Below are 18,231 nucleotides of genomic sequence, written 5' to 3'. Positions count from 1 at the left end.
GGGCCCTCCAGAACACAGAGCCAAGTTGCTGACGAATAATGGATTTTGGTATCACTCTCAGAAAAGATCTGAACCAAGGCCTAGGGCACAAACTTCCAAAGCAAGGAAATTTATCAACATTTGTCCACTGGAAATTCAGAATTGTTATGAATATGATTTAAATGTCCACAATCCCCTATTTTGTCAAATGAAATAATTATTTCTGTTATCCTGTCCCTAAGCCATTTTCTTAATTCATAATTTTATCAAGTAAACTTAATAAATGGTATTAACGTTTGTACTTTTTATTGGTGCTATGATTTGGTGAGGCTTTGGGATGTAATAGATTGGGTATGGGTACATATTTGAATGAAAGAACTCAGAGATAATGTTGCAAATTGAATTATTTGTCTTAATTTTTCATTTCCTTGTGGCAGTATTATTTGTTGACACCTTTGTCATGGTCTGATGGGGGACAGAATGAATTTCTATGTATGTTGACCTCCGCCTGCCCCCAGAAGTGTTAGGCTAGTGGGATATCAGTAGTGTCAAAACAAAAATTCAACTCTCACCTCAAAGGGGATAAGAAAGTTTTTTTCCTTAAGTTTAATATGTGTAACTATGCCATGGAAAAACAGATTTAGGTCACTCCAGATCCCATGTTCCAACATGGTAACAATTTTGTGAAGGTTTTATAGTAACAGAACATAAGTCATAGATCAGGACACTTTTCAAAAGTCATGGTGGAAAGCCACACCTGCTAATCCTTCCCAAACAGTTCCACCAACTGGGGACCAAGAAACAAAATGTCTAAGCTTGTAGGAGCCATTCTCATTCACTGGGTATAGAATGAGATGTGTTATGGATGCTTCCTGGTGTGTCCCCTAGCCCTTTCTACCTTCTCCCCAAGCCTATGGACAGCATGTGTGTGTGTCTGTGTGTGTGTGTGTGTGTGTGTGTGTGTGTGTGTGTGTGTGTGTGTGTATCCTAGCCCTTTTTACCCTGTAAATTATTTGTTATAGCTGGACACAAAAGTCTTGGTATTTTATTTACAAGATGTAAGCCTAGATTGGGCAGGTTGTGAACTATTCTAACTTACATCCCAGGAATATGTCCCTCGTTACTTGCTGTTTGAGTCTCACGTAGGTTATTTCTGTCCCATGAGCCTATCCTCAGGGTCAATTTCTCCTGGCCATGTGCTCATGTTCCATTTCCTTTCATGGCAGCCTTCTCCTCTCTGTGTCTCCTTTCTCCTCGCCCTGGTCTCTCCTGAGACCTCCCCTCATTGGATCCTCAAGTTCCGTCTTTCTCTCTCTACTGCCCAATCATAGGCTCTAGCCTATTATTAACCAATTGACTTTAAATTGAGGGGCAAGGTTTATACAACAAAGGCTGGTGTATCTGAGAATTCTCTCATCTGGGGCAACCAGATCTTGAGGTTCAGAATTTAGCATTTGTAGGCATAGCAAAAGACTAACCCCCAACATTTGCCCCTTTTATCTAAATGAAAAGGCTCTTTCTCTGACAATAATAAATGGCATACAGTAAGAACAAATATGAAACAATTATAAAAAACTGTTTGGTAAGATTTAATTCACAAAGTCCAGTCAGTTTGTAGTTGGCAACTTTGTATATTATCTATCCGCTCTTGGTGAGTTCAGAGGTTTGTACCTAAATCATTTTCTATCATAACTTGCATTACTAACCTAAAACATTTCCTTAGATCTAAAAAACATCCTAAACAACTTAAGCTTACTTGTAAGACCACAACTATCTAGTCTTCAACACCATCAGAGACTTGAGAAAGAATAAATATTGCCTGAGTACACAGGGAGTGCTGTGAGGCAACTTCCAAAACTATAGGGATGACAGAGAAAGTTGCCTGCCTAAAAACTCCCTCAAAATTTCTCTAAAACATTGGAGCATCTACGTCAGTCATATGGTCTGCACTACCAGATAGGCATAAAACTGGTGAGGTGGGAAGTGCTCAAACCCTGGGAATCTCAGAGATCTGAGACCACAGGAGCAGAGCTGCCTCTTCTCTGTCTCTGCCTGCTCTGGAGCATGTGACCACAACACCCTACTAAGGTGACCCCTGGCAGTCAGTCGTGAGCATCACCAATATCTTAACCTCAGCCAATAGGAAGTCTATACTCTCCAAATCCCATCCTACTCCCCAAGATTCATATGGTCCTTGACCACATGGAATAAAGTATACAAGTTGTTTCACCAAGGATCAACTAGGACTGGCTGTCAAGCTGCAACACTTGGGGAAAGGCTCTCTACCCCAAAGCACTCATCATTTCTATGGATATATTCTAAGACTAAAACTTAGCATTGCCTTTTTTCTTACATCAGAACACACGATCATCTTTGAAAGAAGGTGTCATGACCCAGCCAGCACCCTTGGCTCTCTTCCTGACAACCTTCTCCTCACTTTTCTGATGGAAACTGCCATTTCCTTCAGCAAAGTTCAAATGCGACTATCGATTTAACTCACCACTCCTGATTTTAAAAAATTAAATTTACACATCAGAAGAGCTGTCCATTAAAACAACAGAGAAATCCTAACCTCTTTCAGCATGTCGATAACCTCTAACCAGTGATTAAGCCCCCTTGGCTCTTGTCAACCATAACGACATTCCAAAAGTGTGTCTGTTATGCTGTACTGTATGCATTAAAAGCACAGCTCATCTATGCGTTGGCATTTGTGCTTACACACACATGTGCATGCGTATGTAGACAGAAGCAGTAAGTTTAGAGTAAAATATTTAAAGACAGCTTCTCCTGGGGCTGTAGAGACAGCTCAGGGGTTAAGAGCCCTGCTCTTGAAGAGGATCAGAGTTCAGTTTCCAGCACCCACATCGGGCAGCTCACAACTATCTGGAACTCCAACACAGTGGTATCCCATGATTCTGGCCTTCAGGCATAAGCACATACCCATGCACATATTACTTAAAATAATAAAAATAAATCTTTTTTTAAAAAAGATTCTTTTCTTAACCACAGTTAGGTTCTTGAACCCTCTCCTGAGCAGCCTCTGCCATAGTGCCCGCCCCATCTTCTTTCTGCTTGCCCAGCCTAGTTTAAGCAAGAATCCCCCTAAGTCACGTTAGCACCCTTGATATATCTGACCACCCTGGTCTGCATTCAACAAGAATCCAGTTCAGTGGGTTTAGCAAGAATCCCTCAATCTTTGATCTTTCTTCCCAGTAATTATCCATACCTTGCCATCCACACCCCGTACTCTCATTGGCTATAAAACCACCCAGCCCCCAGTTTGACTTCAATTTCTTAGTATTTTCAGTAAGTATGAAGTGTGTGTGTGTGTGTGTGTGTGTGTGTGTGTGTGTGTGTGTGTGCGCGCGCGCGTGTGGTGTTTGTTTAAACAAGCTCCCAACAGATCTCCGACTCTATAATCTTTTTCTGAAATAAAAAGTTTCGAGCTCTTGGAACATGGTTGCTATATTCTCCACGAAGCTATGGGCAAACAACTCGAAAGAACTTCACAGCTACTTCGTCCTGGGAACTACATGCTTGGGAGTTAATGGGCAATATTACAAAACTCTTCAAGTTCGCTCCTCGGGTATGCTAGGAACAGAGTTCTGGACAGAACTGGAATGAGGAGTCCAGTCACACCTTCGCGCACAGAGCATTTCTGGACGCCTTGAACGCCTGGGTGGAGAGGCCACCGGTGTTCCTCCGAGCTAAAGCCCACCTCGTCGACCACAGGGCAGCCAGCCACTGAGCTAACCCGGCTCGAAGCACCGACGTCGCCGGAAGCGCCGCCGAGGCCTGCTGACGTCAGCCGCTGCTAGCCCGCCCCTAACACCCTGGGCTCCGCCCACCCCTCCCCTCCCACCACGTGTCCTCGCTCCCTCCCGAGGGGCCGCGCTGGGGCGGCGGGAGCGGCGGAGCCGATGGCGCGGTGAATGCCGGGTCACAACCCTCGTCGCCCCTTGCGGCGACGCCACCCTCTCGGCCGGGGTGAGTGCGCGCGGGGCCTGGGCGGCTCGTCCTCGAGGCCGGCGGGGTAGGCTGGGCCGCGGCGGGGCGGGGATCGCCGGTGGCAGTGTCGCCGCCACCGCCTTTGTTGCGGGCCGGCCGGGGAGGTGGGCGGCGTGGACTGTCGCCGCCCTGCAGGTGGACGGAGGACCTTAGCGGTGGGCGGGGGTGACGGGAAAGGGCTGGGCAAGATGGCTGGAGCGAGCAGGGGCGGCGGGCACCTTCGCCCGGCCCCTCCCACCTCCCGCCCCGCTGCCGGGCGCAGGCCGCGGCTCCTGGGACCTCACGAGTATTCCTACCTCCCCATGCCGCCACCCACTCCAGAAACACTGAAGAAGCTGACTCCGAACTCTGGGAAGATCTTTGCTCGGGAAGTCCCGGAAAATGGAGCTCACAGGATGCACTCTCACTACACACCCAGCAGCTGCCCTCAGCCTTTTACGGGGAACCTCTTTGTACCAGCCTGAGGAGGCTTCGAATAGAGAGAATTTGCAACCCAGAGGCGAGGAGAAGTCCTGCCAGGTTTGGGTTGGCCTTCGCCACCCGGGCACGCCCCTCTCTGTATCACGGACTTGGCTTTGGGAGGTCCTTTGAGGCAGAAAGACTTAAGTTTCTGAAGTGGCTTGTGGACAGCGCCTATGAATCTGGAAAATCCAGGTGATAAGTATTTTGGGCAAACTATTCAAATTTCCTATCTAGGCTCAGATACTTTTGACACGGTAACAAATCAGCACCACTCTCCTCTGGTCCTGATTCCGTGTTCTGGTGGTACTAGCACTGGAAGCTTCTGCCTGTCAGTGCACTGTTTTGAAATCTCTTCCTGGAATGCACCCCCACTGTTCCAAGTTCTGCCCTTCTGCACAGAGGCTCTATGAAAACTACTCTGGTCTCTACCACAGGAGGCTTTTTAAATATTTGAAGTTAGCCAGATACATTATCTGCCCGCAGCCTCTCCAATAATTAAATAAGCTACCTTTCCGAATCCCTTCCTTCCAGCTGGAAGCAGACAGTGCTTTGACCTAAACAGGTTTGTGTGTGTGTGAGACACCTTCTCACAGACCGTGAGTTCATACTGACATCTGGTTTATCTGCTAACTCTTGAATGCAGAAATGGAGCCCCGAGCCTACCCTCTAAATTTGACCCTGAAAGAAGAGCAAAAAGAAGATGAGGTTGAGATCCAGGAATTGGAGGATGGTCCCATAGAGATGCAGAAAGTGCAAATCTGCTCGGAAGGCGCGTGGGTAAGTAAGGTGTGGGGATCCAGCCTGAGAGCTGGACTTGCTTTGGGTCTTCCTCCTAGAGCAGACATGGGAAGTAAAAATAGCCCAGTCTCCTGTGTTTGCTTTCCTGAGAAAACAGCCTTGTGGTTTCAGAAGGCAAAGAGTGGAGGAGGTGGTGAGGGGACAGGGCCTTCAGCAGCAAGGCTGCAAGGAAGTCTCAGAAACTGAGACCTTGTCTTATTGCACTCAGCCACCCATTTCCCCTGTGCCTGACAACAGCACCATACATGTTGTAGGCACCAAATACATGTTAGGCTTGGGTCACAGAGCTGAATGGGAGTTGTCACCCATAGTTATGTCTCCTAGGTGTGTGTGGAAACGCCAGGCTCCAAAGAAGACACAGGTACAAGTGCAACAGTATTTAATACATGCATTTGTCTACAGTGGTTACTAGAGTCATGGAAATTGAATATGAACAATAAATTGGCATTGCTTAGTTTATCGTTGTATATAAACATTTTCAGTAGCGTCGGTACATCATATCCTTGGTTCCCGTGAGAGGGAAGCCCTTCATCATAGAACTCAGAGCAGCGGGCAAAGAACCAGAAAGACCCTTCTTCCACATTGTCTAGTCCACCCCTCCTACAGACGGGAATTTCGAGTATCTAAAGGTTACCTGCTTTACTGTGGAAATCCTTGACTTCCTGAGCTACAGCTCGGCCCGTGGAGCGCCTTTCTGTGTTCCGTCTCATTATAAACTAGTGGCCATATGATAATTAGGAGAGGAGTCCCCACATCAGCTCTTGACAGTCACTGATCTGCCAGGTCTAAAATGTGTTACCTGCTCTGTAGGGGTTGGTATAACCAGGCCAGCATTCTTGTCAGCAAACAGAAGGGGCCTATAAATAGTTATGGCCTAGATCTGGAACTTGTAAGGGAGTAAAAAGGTCAGGAGAGAGTTGTTTAAAATCTTAAGTAGTAGAATTAGAGTAGGCGGGGAATTCTCTGAGCTGCCTGGCTTCTAGATTGCAGAATAAGTCATGAAAGCCTAGGGGCCACACCATTTTTACCTCCTACTTACTGTTCCACACGTAAAGACTTTTTTTTGTCCATTCTTACTCAGGAGAGTTGACTTGGTTTCTTGACAAATAAAACTTTTAATTCTTTGAAACTGTTCCAAGTATAACAGGAAAAGAGAAATCCAGAGGTAATATTTGCCTCAGTCACTCATTCTGTAATAAATGATTTGCACCTACTAGCTATTACATTAGTTCTCACCCTGGGAGTCATAACCCCTTTGTGAGTTGAATGACCCTTTCATGGGGGTCACAGATCAGATCCTGCATATCAGATATTTATAATACAGTTCATTAACAGAAGCAAAACTATAGTTATGAAGTAGCAATGAAAGATGTTATGGTTGGGGGTCACCACAACATGAGGACCATATTAAAAGGTCGCAGTGTTAGAAGGTTGAGAACCACTGAGTTATAGGAAGCATTCTAGGTTTACAGAAACAGAGTACAGGCTGTTTTCAGCAAAGTCAGATTTAAATGAAGAGCAGAGAAGTCAAACAAAATGTCTGGTGTGACAAAGTGCTGAGCTCAGGACGCCATGGTGCTGTGCTGGTGTGCTCATGGCCCGCAGAGTAGGGTAGTCTGGGTTAGGGCTTGAAGATAGGTGGGTGCAAAAGAAGAGGTCCTCGTGGGCCAAGGGGCCAAGTGAGCAAAGGTGTGTAAGCATCAGGTGAGAAGCTAATACAGCTGCAGCAGAAAGGTGGCGAGTCACTCAGGGTAGGCGTTCTCCCTCTAGTGAGAGCCTTGGGCTCATGTGCGTGCTGTTGTCTCAACCTTGTCACTTACTGGCTTTGTGTGTCCTTTGCCTAAAAATAAGACTCCTTTGAGTCCATGCCCCCAACACTTGCTAAACTGGAATGTCTTTGCTCTTCTGTGAGATTACTGAGGGAAACTAGCAGCAGTTATAGGGCCTTTCCCAGTTCATGCTCCCTATATAGAAGAGAATACTTACTACTTACTATAGTAAGTTGATAAGAAAGGCCAGGGTGTGAGTGATTGACAGCTTGACTGTTGAAGAGGCTGTAGGCCATACATACATAGACTTTCTAAGCTATGGAGAGACAACAGCTTTGAGGATAAAGGGAGAATGCAAAGTGGAAAGCCTGAAGCAGGTTTATCAGTGGTTTCTTAACACTAAGTGTGAGCTTTGGAATAGAATTTTTAATGACCACAAAGGAACATGCAGTAGAAAGAAAAGCAAATCACTTGGAAGAACAAAAGATTTTGGTGGCTGTCCATCCTTAGCTAGGAAAGTACGCCCTCCTTTTGTTACCCAGAAAAGAAAGAGGAAAGATGGGCACATGGGAGAGGAGAGGGAGTCTCCTCTTGGCATGAAAGCCTACCATATTGCCGGGATCTCAATCCAGGAGTGAGCTTGAATTGGGCTTCTCTACTTCTCAGGCTCCTGTAGACTGGAAGAGAAGCTAGGTGCCTTCTCTTGCAGCTCTCCTCAGAACAGCCTTGGCCTTGAGTCAACAGTAGGAAAGGTTGACTCACTGAGAGGAGGTCTTCGTGACCCACAAAAATGCCTTGGAAAGCAATAATCCTATTCAGCTTGAAATGCAGCCCCACCCTCTGGGCTGAGGACCTCTGGCTGGGAGATAGGGAGGTGTAGAAGATAAGGTAGACATCTTTGTGGGGATTCTTATGTGGGATTTGGATGGCTTTGGAATCCCAGGAGAACTTTGAACAGATTTCATGCACTACCTGAGGAGATGATGCCAGGGTCCCTCAATGTGATGGTGGCAGTGTTATAGTGGTGGGGCACAAGAGGGCTCTTGTCTCCAAAAGCAATGAGACTATAGACAGATGGCTCCCCCTGGGTGAGAGCCCTGAGGTGACCTGTGAGGATGAAGGCCGTGTGCATGTACATACCGGTCATTCAGAAAGCACTGTTCATGTTCCAGGTACCAGCCCTATTTGATGAGGTGGCCATATATTTTTCGGATGAGGAGTGGGAAGTTCTGACAGAGCAACAAAAAGCCCTCTACCGGGAAGTCATGAGGATGAATTATGAGACTGTCCTGTCCCTGGGTAATGCTTTGTTCTCCTTTGTCTCTGGGACTCTCTGGACCCAGAGAACTTTATTAGTGTCTCTGTCTTCTATGCTGTATCCAACCTCCTCCTCTGAGTGGAACTCCCCTCTTGTGTCTATGCCAACTTAATTTCCTGGTTTGATTTGGATATGACATACAGATTACATACCTCTGTTTAGAAACTCATGTTACCTCTTATCTTAGAGCAGTCCTCATTTGGCCCAAGTATTCCTACTCCTAGAAAGGAAGAAAGGTAGTCTTCACGGATCGATCTAAAGCCTGTCTTCTGTTGATTCTTGAAAGGAAGACTTTGCTGTCTTATCTGTTGCATGTAATTTTAAAATCATGCTATCTCCTTGCCCGGTGCCTTCGCCCTCGCTATGACCTCTCCAGGTTCCCCTAGTTCCAACTCGATTATGACCATCCCCCAACTCCAATCCCGAAGAATCTAGGAGCTGCTGTCCACACTCCTGCAGCCCCTCACGGCTAGCTTCACCCAGCTTTCAATACCACCCGGGCTTCCCACTTTCTCCTCCTGCCCGCCTTAGCGCCGCAGATGGAAAACACTAGACAGTTTTATTATTTTAAAACTAACCAGATAACCCAGTGGCTGGGCGAAGAATTTCCTGCCCTAATCTTAGCAACCAGCCCCCTCCATCCTCCTTGGCCTCTGCCCAGAGCAGAGGCTTCACATTCTAGGTGCCCTGCATTCTGCAGCTTCCTACCATCGCCACTCTGGCCCAAATCCTCTCTCTCTACGTCCCCATCTTTTCCTCCTGCAACCCAGATGTCCCACCTTTTTGTCTTCGCCCAGCAATTACAATTGGCTTCTGCCTTTTTTATTGACACGATCAAGATCCAATTAGGGTAAGACCTCCCCTACACTTATCAGCTTCAGACACTTAGGGATGTAACCCTGACAGTACACACACACACGCACACGCGCACACGCACGCACGCACCACCCCTCTTCTACTTGGAAGACTTTCCCAGTTTTGCTCAGTTGGGTTCCAGAGTGATTGCTTCAAGGCGTATTTTGCTGTTGCTAGTACAGCTCCCATTCAGAGGACCAGAAAGCCGAGGACTTTGCTTTCCATCCTTTACGTGTCACCTCACCAATCTCTGTCCTCATCTTCTACAGTGGGAGGTGGGGGTGGTAGGAGGGAGCATAGTACTTCCTTTGGCATTGTGCCAGGCTAGTAATACACAGCTGTTTCCCTACTTTATTTCTTATGAACAGAATTCCCATTCCCCAAGCCAGATATGATCAATCGGTTGGAAAGGGAAGAGGAGTGTCCTGATTCTGATGAGTGGCGGCTCCAGGGAGTAACCTTTGCAGGTACTGAGTGAACCAGTTGAGCATCTACCCAAGGGGAACAAGAAGCTGGGTTTGCAGTTTCCATGTGTAGGGTATTTAGGGGTGAGGCATAAAGATATGTGTAGGCTTTGGAATGTAAAGCTTCCCCTTTCTAGTATTGTGTGCATTTAGGCTACCTCTTTCTTCTGGGCCTCCATTTCCTCCTCACTGGTTCATGTGTAGCCTGGTGTGTGGGTAAAGCAATCTGGGGTTGATACAGCACCTGCACGAGCACAGCACTCGGGCAGCATGCCGTATGCCTCTGCGCAGACCTAGTGAGAGGAGGGACAGCACATTGGTAGGTTTCTCCACTCTAGGCTTCCTGTTCCTTAATGGGTAGGGAAGGCAGTAACAGCCATAGTACATCTGAGCAGTTATTTCTAAGTAGTACCAAATTTATCAAGAGAATTTAGAAAAAGACATTGAGTCCCAACACTTGAGAGGTAGAGGCATGCGGATCTGAAGTTCAAGGTTCTTGGCCAGCCTGAGCTACGTGAGACCATCTCAGAAAAAGAGAAAAGTGTGTGTGTACATGTACCCATCACACACACACTTACACATAGGTATGTGTAACGCAGCCTTGAAACTACCAGCATATTTGCTTTTCTCCTAGTTGAGTTTAAAATGCTGTATTTCACTGAGTCTACTACATGCTTTCCTTTGCATTTTACCTTGGAAGTGAGAATGCCTCTTAAACAAAGGACATGTGATAACTGTTCTTTTAACAGTGGGTTTTATAGCCAATGGCCTTTAAGTTTTCGAGATACAGTAAACCATGCTTCCTGTGACCACATTCCAAACAGAAATATAGGGGAAGCAGTTCACGTTCGCTGTTCAGGAACCAGGTGTCTGCTGGGTAAAAGGCTTCAAAGGCTCCATTCTGCTGACAGGTTTTGTTGTAGGTTTGGGCTTTTTTGGTTTTGTTTTGTTTTGTTTGTTTGTTTGGGTTGTGGGATTTTTGTTGTTGTTGTTTTAAGGGCTGTGGCTCAGCCAGCCCATGGCGCACCCAGATTTCTGTAGTATTAGGTAGTGGCTTCCTGTCCACATAAACACTGAATGGTGGTGTGACAGTGGAGATCGAACCTTGGGCCATGTACATGCCAAGCAAGCTCTAGCCCAGCTGCCCTTTCTATGTTCTATTCTGAGACAGAGTCTCACTGAATTGCCTAGTATAGCAGCATTGAATTTGTCATCCTCCTGCCTCTGCCTCTGCCTCCCAAGTAGCTGGGATCACAGGTCTACATCACCAGGCTCGCCCACAAGCACTGCTTTCATCCAAACATGGCCCCAGGAATAAGTGCTTCAGGTTTAGTACCTGTGTTCAGAGCACACTGAAAGTTCTCTGTCACTTATTAACTTGGCGACCTTGCATATATTCCATAACACCTATGGCCTCTTTGCTTGTATCTCAGAGGACTTCTGTTACACAGTGCTGTGGAAATGAGACTTGGTGCTCGGTATGAATGGGACTTAGATAAGGACTTAGGCTGGTTATTTGTTAAACTTGTGGTTTACTTCTGATGAGCTCCAGATCAAAAATTAAAACTATGACCTTCCCCCAGTCTGTGAATAAACCATTTTACATACTGGCATTATTTTTGCCCCTCCTTGTCTTCTAGAAAATGAAGAATCTGATTTTAGAACTCCAGATTGGGCCAACCCGATGAATGCCACCTCCCACTTTCCTCAACCTCAGCACTTCAACAGCTTTGGGCTGCGCCTGCCTCAGGACATCACTGAACTGCCTGAGTGGAGTGAGGGGTACCCCTTCTATATGGCCATGGGCTTCCCTGGGTATGACCTCTCAGCTGACGACTTGGCAAGCAAGTTTCAGTTCAGTCGCGGCATGCGCCGCAGTTATGATGCGGGGTTCAAGCTGATGGTGGTGGAGCACGCTGAGAGCACCAACAACTGTCAGGCTGCCAAGCAGTTCGGGGTGTTGGAAAAGAATGTCCGAGACTGGCGCAAAGTGAAGCCACAACTCCAAAATGCCCATGCCATGCGGCGGGCATTCCGAGGCCCCAAGAATGGAAGGTTTGCTCTGGTAGACCAGCGGGTGGCTGAGTATGTCAGATACATGCAGGCCAAAGGGGACCCTATCACCAGGGAGGCAATGCAGTTGAAAGCTCTTGAAATCGCCCAGGAAATGAACATTCCAGAGAAAGGGTTCAAGGCAAGTCTGGGCTGGTGTCGGAGGATGATGAGAAGGTATGACCTATCCCTGAGGCATAAAGTGCCAGTTCCTCAGCACCTGGCCGAGGACCTGACTGAGAAGCTCGTCACTTACCAGCAGAGTGTGCTTGCTCTGCGCCGGACACACGACTATGAAGTGGCACAGATGGGCAATGCAGATGAAACACCCATCTGCTTAGAAGTACCCTCTAGAGTGACTGTTGACAACCAGGGTGAAAAGCCCATCCTGGTCAAGACACCAGGCAGGGAGAAACTGAGGATCACGGCCATGCTGGGGGTCTTGGCTGATGGGAGGAAGTTACCACCATACATCATCTTGAGGGGGACATACATCCCCCCTGGGAAGTTTCCCAGTGGCATGGAAATCCGCTGCCACCGCTATGGATGGATGACTGAGGACTTGATGCAAGACTGGTTGGAAGTTGTGTGGAGACGGAGAACTGGAGCTGTACCCAAACAACGAGGGATGCTGATCCTGAATGGCTTCCGGTGCCATGCCACCGACTCTGTGAAGACTTCCATGGAGAGTATGAACACAGACATGGTGATCATCCCGGGGGGCCTGACCTCCCAGCTGCAGGTGCTGGATGTGGTTGTCTACAAGCCACTGAATGACAGTGTTCGGGCCCAGTATTCCAACTGGCTTCTGGCTGGGAACCTGGCACTGAGCCCCACTGGAAATGCTAAGAAGCCACCGCTGGGCCTCTTCCTGGAGTGGATCATGGTTGCGTGGAATAGTATCTCAAGTGAATCAATTGTCCAGGGGTTCAGAAAGTGCCACATCTCTAGCAACTTAGAGGAAGAAGGTGATGTCCTCTGGGAAATCGAGGGCGAGTTGCCCAAAGAACATGGTCCTGAAGGTGTGGCTGAGGGTGACTGAGAGGACTCAGGTAACTGGTCAGGAATAGATCCTCCGCCATCACTGCTGCCCCTGGTCGTAGCTAGCACTTACCTTTTGTCTGGCCCTTAGTTTTCTCTTTTCGAGTTCTCTTGAAATAGCCTGCCATGCAGCAGGTCCTAGCACTTTCATTGTCAGAAACTGATTTAGATTGGGTTCTGTGGCCTGGATCCAGGAGTGCTTTTATAATGGCTAACATGAACAAGGAACTGTCACAACACTTCACATGAGAGCAGTCCCACTGCAAAGTTACTTGGGCCTCCAGACACAGTCCGACATTGTTTACTTCACAAAAAGGTTGTCTAAAGAGACAACTTTCTTTTAAAATGCTGAACATTTAGGGCTGGGCTGTCTGCTTGAATTACTTAACATAGTTGCACTGCCTTTCACTGATCTGCAGGACCACGGCCCAGGGAGAGAACAAAGTCTGCCTTCAGTTTGGTAACCTCTGGTCCTCAGCTCTGTGTCCTAGGGAGATTATTATCATCTCCATGTCCACCAGGGAGATGACAATATGTATTGTTTGCTTTTGTCTAGGGAATATTGAGAGTTTAAAAATATCATCTTGCTTTCATAGAACTTCAGTTATGGGGTGAGCCGTTAGAGGCAATTCCTGTTGTCAGCAGGAATCTGAAAGAAGATGTTTTTAAATTGAATCTTTGAAGGGCTGCAGAGCTGGCCTAGCAGTTAAGAGCATAACTGTTCCTGCACAGTTCGGTTCCCAGCACCCACATCCTACAGCTCATAACACCTGCAACTTGAGTTTGAGTCCAGTGACCTCTTTTAGCCTCCCTTTGACACCTGCAGTCACATGCACACTCTCACACACAGAAACGCTGTATTTGTGTGACTAAAAACAGCCTTGGGCTAGAGAGATGGCTCAGCAGTTAGGGGTGCTTACCATTCATCCTTGCAGAGGACTGCGTTTATTTCCAGCACCTGTATAACGGCTCACAACCAGCTGTAACTCCCGTTCCAGGGCATCCAATGCCCTCTTCTAGCCTCTGTGCTCCTGCATATATATGGTGCAGACTCACACATAGACACATAAAATTAACCTAGCAAAGGCCCACAGCCCCTATACACACACTTTGAGCAAACAGGAGGACCAGAGCCAGAGTAAGGGACACATAGAAAGCAGACAACTCGCCCCTTTCCCATTTTCCTTTTCAATCCACCTACATACTTTGAAAAGGAAAATGGCCAGCTCTTTAATAGAAAACCTAAAATTAGCATACCTTTCCTTTAAAAACGTCTATTAGTTTACATTTTACTTGTCTCCCTCAACCCCACCACGCAAGTGAAATGCTAATAGAAGTCTTTGCCCCTTGAGCTGCATTCGCACAGGCTCCTTAGTGGCACACCTCCTTCCTGTCCTCATACCCTACACTCTTTATAAAGCCCATGGATTCAGGCTCCTCCCTTGCTGCTGACCACTCTGCAGACTTTGAGTTGCAGTTGTTTTAGCCTTTCACATTCTTGCTTTCACCCTGTTAGAAAACACTGTCAATTTTCTAAGCAATTTACCACTCCAGGAACCTAGTCAAAAACTGCCAGAAAAGGAAAGGGCAGAAGACCATGCCAAGCCACAGCTGTGCACACAGGGACACTCCACATCAGCTTGAGCTTCTGCTCCTCCAGATGCTGCCATCTCTGTACAGCTGCTGGGGGAAGTGACGGAAACAGACATGAAGAGATTCAGAAGACACAAGCATTCAACCACCTCCTGCTGTGGAATAGAACATTATTTTGTTAAAAGACATCCAGAAGTCTGAACTGATGTCTACTTAGGTTCTCTCCGTTTTCCAGCAAATGGAACTGTGATTGAAACAGTTGGGAGAAAAAGGAAAACTTGTAAGATGGCTGCAGAGAGACCAAAATGGACAATGAGGCTCTCTGAGCATCCTTAGTCTGGAGAGCATGAACATCCCTATCAAGACAGTCCTATCTACTATATCCTGTCAGATGCCAGCCAAGTCTAGGACCCTTACGTTCAGCAACGACATTAGAAAAGAAACTTGGTGCCCCATTTCTTCTCTCAGAGCTGTCTCGATCTGCTCAGTCTAGAAGCCTATAAACCCAAATGAGCAAAGGTGTTTTCTGGAGAACACCTCTACAGCACCAAGATGTACTGTCACCACAGCTCTCATGTCCTTACTGTGGGAAAAAAACCTCAAGTGTGCGTGTGTATGTATGTGTATGTATGTGTGTATGTGTGTACACCTCCATAGGTGCTTCAGTAGAAGCTGTTTCCACACAGGTCAAGACTAAAGGAAAGCTTTTGTAGAAACATATCACACATGTACTCCTGTTACATGTCTACTCACTGAGGGAATGAGATGTTAATGAGCAGGGGTGGGGGTCTGGAGAGATGGCTCAGCGGTTAAGAGCACTGACTGTTCTTCCAGAGGGCCTGAGTTCAATTCTCAGCAACCACATGGTGGCTCACAACCATCTGTAATGGGATCCGATGCCCTCTCCTGGTGTGTCTGAGGACAGTGACAGTGTATTCATTTAAATAAAATCTTTAAAAAGCAACAAACAAAAAAACCAGTGGGACACTGGCTTGGTGCAGAAGATGGCTTTTCTGTAGGTAAACTAGGTTAGGGTGCAAGATAAAGACTTTAAAATAAACAATGCTCCTACAGTCACCTTTCCAATCTGGTTGGCAGCTAGACCTTTCTAGGGTCTTACATGATGACCTGTCACCTTTAATGAGGCAGCCCATGGTGCACAAGCCTTTGCTTTTCAGGCTGCCTGCAGGAGTCGACATTCCTGTCTACCCAGAACAAGGCCCACTGACTTGGAAAAAGGCAATGGGAGGAACTGGGCCTTAAGTCACAGCTGCTTTTAGACTCCAACCATACAAGAATAGGAGTCACTGATGACTTCTGCAATGGTAATTTGCATTCTCATGTAAGTCAACTGCTAAGAAAAACATTCCTTCAACGCTATGCTACAAAACTCCCACCAGAACCTCACAGGCAAAGCCATTGCTAGATCCATCATTCCAAGTTCTCAGTCTAGCCAGCAGGTTGCTGAGATCACATTTCCTTCCTCCGCTCAGCTCCTGTGGATACTGTACATTGTTCTCGGCATCTTCCCCAGTTTCTACTCAGGTATTCATGCTCCTGTCTGTCCTTAACTCTTCTCATGTTTAACCAGTCATTAACCTGCCCAGTTTGTCAGACTTCCAAACACATGACCACGACTTTTAAGAACTCAAGGAACTGCTGACATTTTGTTTCCTATCAGCTTTGTCTGTACCGTCTTGTCATGCCCAAGTGCCATCTAATTAAATCCTGTTCCTCTCCACGCACTCATCAGGTTTGTCTTTTATTATCTTCCTTTGACTGTCCTGTTTCCAGACTATTTTTCTTGCTTGATAAAGAATGTCATGTTTGGGTTTCCCCACAAAAGCCAGTTATCTTAAGAGTAGAAAATGGGTTTAGCTCCTTTTTCATTCCATACCCTCACTCATCAGCTGAGATGCCTTATAGGTTGCATAGCACTGGAACTTTCCTAGAGTGATGGTTCTGCTGTCTGGGTCTTCTGGGCACATTCTTCCACTAAGGTGCTCTATACCTAGCATAGCCCCAGGACAACTACTGAGCAGAACAGCTATTTCCTGAGAATTACCACAGCACACTGAGTCTGGTACTCCCTACTAGACAGAAACTGATCCCAGTAATAAACTTTGATAATCAAGACAGTAGGCTCTGGTGGTTTTATTTACCTACTGGTGGTGTCAAAAGTTAAGTTTTAAGCTGTCGCCTACGTGTGACTCATCAGATCTGGCAGCACTGCGTCACGCCACTGAAGCAGTCTCCTGGCATGTACTGCAAGTGGTGCAAGCTTTGTTTTAAAGGAAGGGGACTACAGGGTTAAACTAGTTCATAAAAGTTAGAGAGGTTCAGATAGGTTTCTTCTGTAGATTGTCTTAGCAGTGTTACAGCCATGATGAAAGTTACAGAGGAGTCAATGTGCAAAGTTGATAGACGTCATTTTCATAAATTTCTCAAGTATAAATATATTCACAGGCTTCTATTGTGTGCCGTTAAGCACAGAAGTGTTGGATGGACTTGGTTACAGTGGGGGAAACAAAGTGCTAGGGTGTTACAATGAATGGCTAAGGTATGTGCCTGGTAAAGTAAGGCACACAATTGGTACACAGTCACCTGTGGCTAAACACGCTACTAAAACCTAAAAACAGTCGAAACAACTTGGGAGTGAGTCACTGTAATTACAGTCTCTAACAGCTTTCTTCAAGTGCTTTTCCTAAGTTATTTTTGACAATGTGTTTATTATTTCCTAATTGTAGGACACTGCATATAGACGCATGACCAGCAGAGATAACAGATATAGAGCCAGCCTTTGGTAGAACACAAAAATTGAAATCTTTTTCAGGAACTCTTAAATATCTTAATTTCTATTATGTCCTTGCCTCACTCCCAACCCCATCTGGCCACTTCAGAAAATCACTTGACATGGAAGACAGACCCAAGTATAAACCTCAAAACTGGATGGATCTGGAACCCTGTAGTCTCACTGGAGAAGTCACTAAGCATAGGCCAGGGCCTAGCACAGTGAACAACTTCAAGCTTAGAACATCCTCTGCTACACCCTTTTGGAATTCTCCATTGCTGAGGACAGCCAAGACCAGCTACCACTCATAGCCACCTCTGTGAATTCAGGAGAATACACAACACCACATCCTGGGCAGCACTGGGGCCCTTTGTGCAGCCGCGATCTGTGCCCATCTTTCCAAATCCTTTCGACCTCAAAAGGTTCTTGAGTGTCACCCACCTGACACCCTAAAAGGTTTGCTGGTTTTTATTATTTTTTTTTTTTAAGTCTTAAGCTGCATTCCTCTGAAGTTTGAGCTAAGATCTCATATAGCTGCACTTTTGCTTCTGTGGAAGAGAATATTTGAATAAACAAAAGGGGTTTCTCCCAAAATGTTTATTTATTATGTTTAAAATACAAAACCAAATCCACAGATCCAGATATAGGAACACACGAAAAACATTTACATGTATTCGATGCTTAGGCCTATGAAAACCCATCTAATACATCTAACTTACTCATCAGTACTACATGAACGAAAAGCAACGTAGCTGTAAAGCAGGCTGGTTACCAGTAACACTGTCAAAGGTAAGTAAGTCATAGTACCACCTCAAAGGGTAAAACAGACATTTTGTAGAAATAGGAAAATTAGTAAGATTTCATGAAAACATTCTATAGGATTAACAAGCTTGTCAGTCAGCCTTTGGACATACTAATGCCAAAACAATGGAATTATAGAAAACCCTGTAAGGATAACTACATTCTAAGAATTGGACTCGAGTAGTAAATGCAAAGAAGAACCACGCATCTAAATCCTGCTCCGTGGACTGAACACGGGAGCGTTTCCATCTGCTCACCAGTCACTAAGATCCTGATGAACACCAGGCTATTCCACCAATA

The 18,231-nt window shown here is 46.2% G+C and overlaps 1 protein-coding gene across 2 annotated transcripts; it reads left to right on the top strand.

Annotated features, from left to right (window-relative positions):
• Window positions 1–3,855: 3,855 nt before the first annotated feature.
• Window positions 3,856–16,480, top strand: Pogk (pogo transposable element derived with KRAB domain). Of its 2 annotated transcripts, none has more exons than XM_032914623.1 (6): window positions 3,856–3,966; window positions 4,309–4,506; window positions 5,093–5,226; window positions 8,189–8,315; window positions 9,558–9,656; window positions 11,294–16,480. In XM_032914623.1, exons 3-6 carry the CDS (start codon window positions 5,095–5,097, stop codon window positions 12,745–12,747), a joined length of 1,812 nt encoding a protein of 603 aa, XP_032770514.1. In that variant the 5' UTR covers window positions 3,856–3,966; window positions 4,309–4,506; window positions 5,093–5,094; the 3' UTR covers window positions 12,748–16,480. The 2 variants fall into 2 exon arrangements, with proteins under 2 accessions (XP_032770514.1, XP_032770513.1); XM_032914622.1 differs by having other exon boundaries at window positions 4,309–4,641.
• The last annotated feature ends 1,751 nt before the right edge of the window (window positions 16,481–18,231 follow it).

The sequence above is a fragment of the Rattus rattus genome, chromosome 10 (assembly GCF_011064425.1).
Source record: "Rattus rattus isolate New Zealand chromosome 10, Rrattus_CSIRO_v1, whole genome shotgun sequence".
NCBI lineage: Eukaryota > Metazoa > Chordata > Mammalia > Rodentia > Muridae > Rattus > Rattus rattus.
The sequence above is the reverse complement of the archived record's forward strand: the minus strand, read 5'-3'. Positions and strand labels throughout refer to the sequence as shown.